At 37.4% G+C, this 2190-nt stretch overlaps 1 protein-coding gene across 1 annotated transcript in view; it reads left to right on the forward strand.

Annotated features, from left to right (window-relative positions):
- Positions 1 to 1336, forward strand: part of LOC110063154 (large ribosomal subunit protein mL54-like) — an 8997-nt gene extending 7661 nt beyond the window's left edge. The window contains exon 2 of the mRNA XM_020770108.2: positions 706 to 1336. Within this exon, the coding sequence (XP_020625767.2) occupies positions 706 to 929 (224 nt within the window). The 3' untranslated portion in view covers positions 930 to 1336. The remainder of the gene's footprint in view (positions 1 to 705) is intronic.
- Positions 1337 to 2190: the final 854 nt, after the last annotated feature.

Genomic DNA, 2190 nt, shown 5'->3' on the forward strand with positions numbered 1-2190 from the left:
CCCCCTCTTATGCCTGATGGGGATAAGAACTTTGGTAGCTCTTTAGTTTTCGATTTTAGAAATGATGACGTCACATGAAAACGATCTATACCATGTTTGCACTCTACCACATTAAATCTTTTTTCCAGGGAAAATTACTGTGAAACACAGGAAACTGAACACCAGATATATTTAAGGAATGTTGTAGTATAACAAGGAAAATGCCAATCATAAGCGTAAACAGAAATGGTAATTAGTTTGTGGTTTTGAGGTTTGCTCATGTATCCTGAACTTTATTGTGATTGGTCAGTGCACAATTAACATGTCAAAATCAAATCAAAGTGTTCATGTTTTTTTTTTGTGACTCACACAGTAATAGGTACTGTGAGGGTGAAAAAAGCATGTTATTCAACTACACAGGTAAAGTGACAAACATAAGCCAGACAGGAAATCAAAACCCTCAAACTGGCTACCAGCAAATTTATAGTTCAGGCAACTTGAAAAAAAAATAAAAAATAAAAAAAGACTTGGGGGAGGGGAGATTGGGGTATAACCTGCAATACCCTGTCATCCAGGAAAAGATAACTCCTGATCTCTTCAATTACACTATAGAAATTTAGTCAAATCCTTCACAAGGACACATTAACAAGTCAGGCCACTATGCAGACACATGGCATTATATTTTGATTGGGCATGCATAATAGCAAGTTGTTTTGCTTGTTTCAGGAGGCAGTGAACAGAATCTTTGCCGAGGTATAAATTATTTCAAAGAAGGATCTGATCCACCTCTGCTTCCAGACAGTGAATACCCTGAATGGTTATGGAACGCTCTTCAACCAAAACAACCACTAGACGAAGAGTTTGCTGATCCTGACAACAAAGCTTACTGGAAAAGATTACGAAAGACGAAAATAAGACAGGCTAATGAGGCAAGGAAGAAAAAGAAGTGAGCTCCTATATTTGTGATGACTTAAAAAAAAAACTTTCTTTGCAAACTTCATCTCTAGTTGCCAAATAGGTGAACTGCTCCGAACAAACTTAAGTGGAGACAGTAAGCTAAAGAAATGACTTAAACACAGGAACAGTGGAGGTGTTATGTAAGACTGAGAAGCTGCTAGTAACAGTCTTGACAATGATATATGTTATGACTATGAAGAGCTTTAATTGGCAATTTGTTTTATACAAACCATACATCTTGTGTGTTCATCAGAATACTAACATGTTCTCTTGAACTTGTTGATGAAAGTTCCTTTGTAATGTTTCCAGGAGAAACAAAGCTGTCTGATAGCTCAATTGGATTTTCTACCTTCATCAATGTTTTCTGACTACAATAAAGTTTATGTACAGTTCAACCACATTTCAATGAGCATAGGGAATCAATGGAAGTACTCTCAATGGTTTTTATTGGAGGGGGGGGTGGGTAGCCAGAATCTTAGGACCCTTACCCCATTTCAGACCAAAGCCTGGGATTTTCCATACCCTATTTGAGACCCAGGCAAAAAATCAATACCCATTTCAGAAAATGTCTAGAATCATTACACAAATCTAATGACTGCTGCTAACCAGAAATGGCTTTCATTTGCATAAACATTTGACAAGGGCCAAAAATTTGCCAATGTAAATGTGGAATTGTAAACAAAATACCCAATGATAGACACCTATGACTTGGGCCAGGCCAGAGTGACAAAAGTATCTTATTTCAGACCAAAGTGATCAAAAGCTATCCCCTTTTTGAGACCAAAACTGCCCAAAAACCATACCCTTTAGGGCTGCACATACCTATTTAGCCCATATAAGGGAGTACCTCCGAGACATTCCCTACACCTTCCAGTTGTGTTACTAGGCTTTTATAGATTGTGCTAGCATAATTTTTTGCATAATTTGAGCAAGCTGGCATAATTTTTCCCACTTTTAAAAAATTAGCACTGCTAGCATAATTCGTATATTTTGATAATTAGTGGATCATTTTTGATCCTATAAGTTGATCATTTTTGATTTCAAGTCCTAGGCACTTGCTGACGTTATTCGATTTTTAATGCTTTAGTACAGTTAGATGCATTTGCAGTTCACTGATCCCGGGGACTGGGGCCTGGGATGCAAGGGACCATGCCATTCCCAGTACCTTTCGTTAGGCAAGGCTACAAAATGGCATTTCATTGTGGTATTCGTTGTTTCTTTCTAATAGACCAACGGCTTCTAATAAAAATTTAT

Source organism: Orbicella faveolata, unplaced genomic scaffold, assembly GCF_042242905.1.
Source record: "Orbicella faveolata isolate gen_17 unplaced genomic scaffold, um_ofav_v1 contig_26, whole genome shotgun sequence".
Classification (NCBI taxonomy): domain Eukaryota; kingdom Metazoa; phylum Cnidaria; class Anthozoa; order Scleractinia; family Merulinidae; genus Orbicella; species Orbicella faveolata.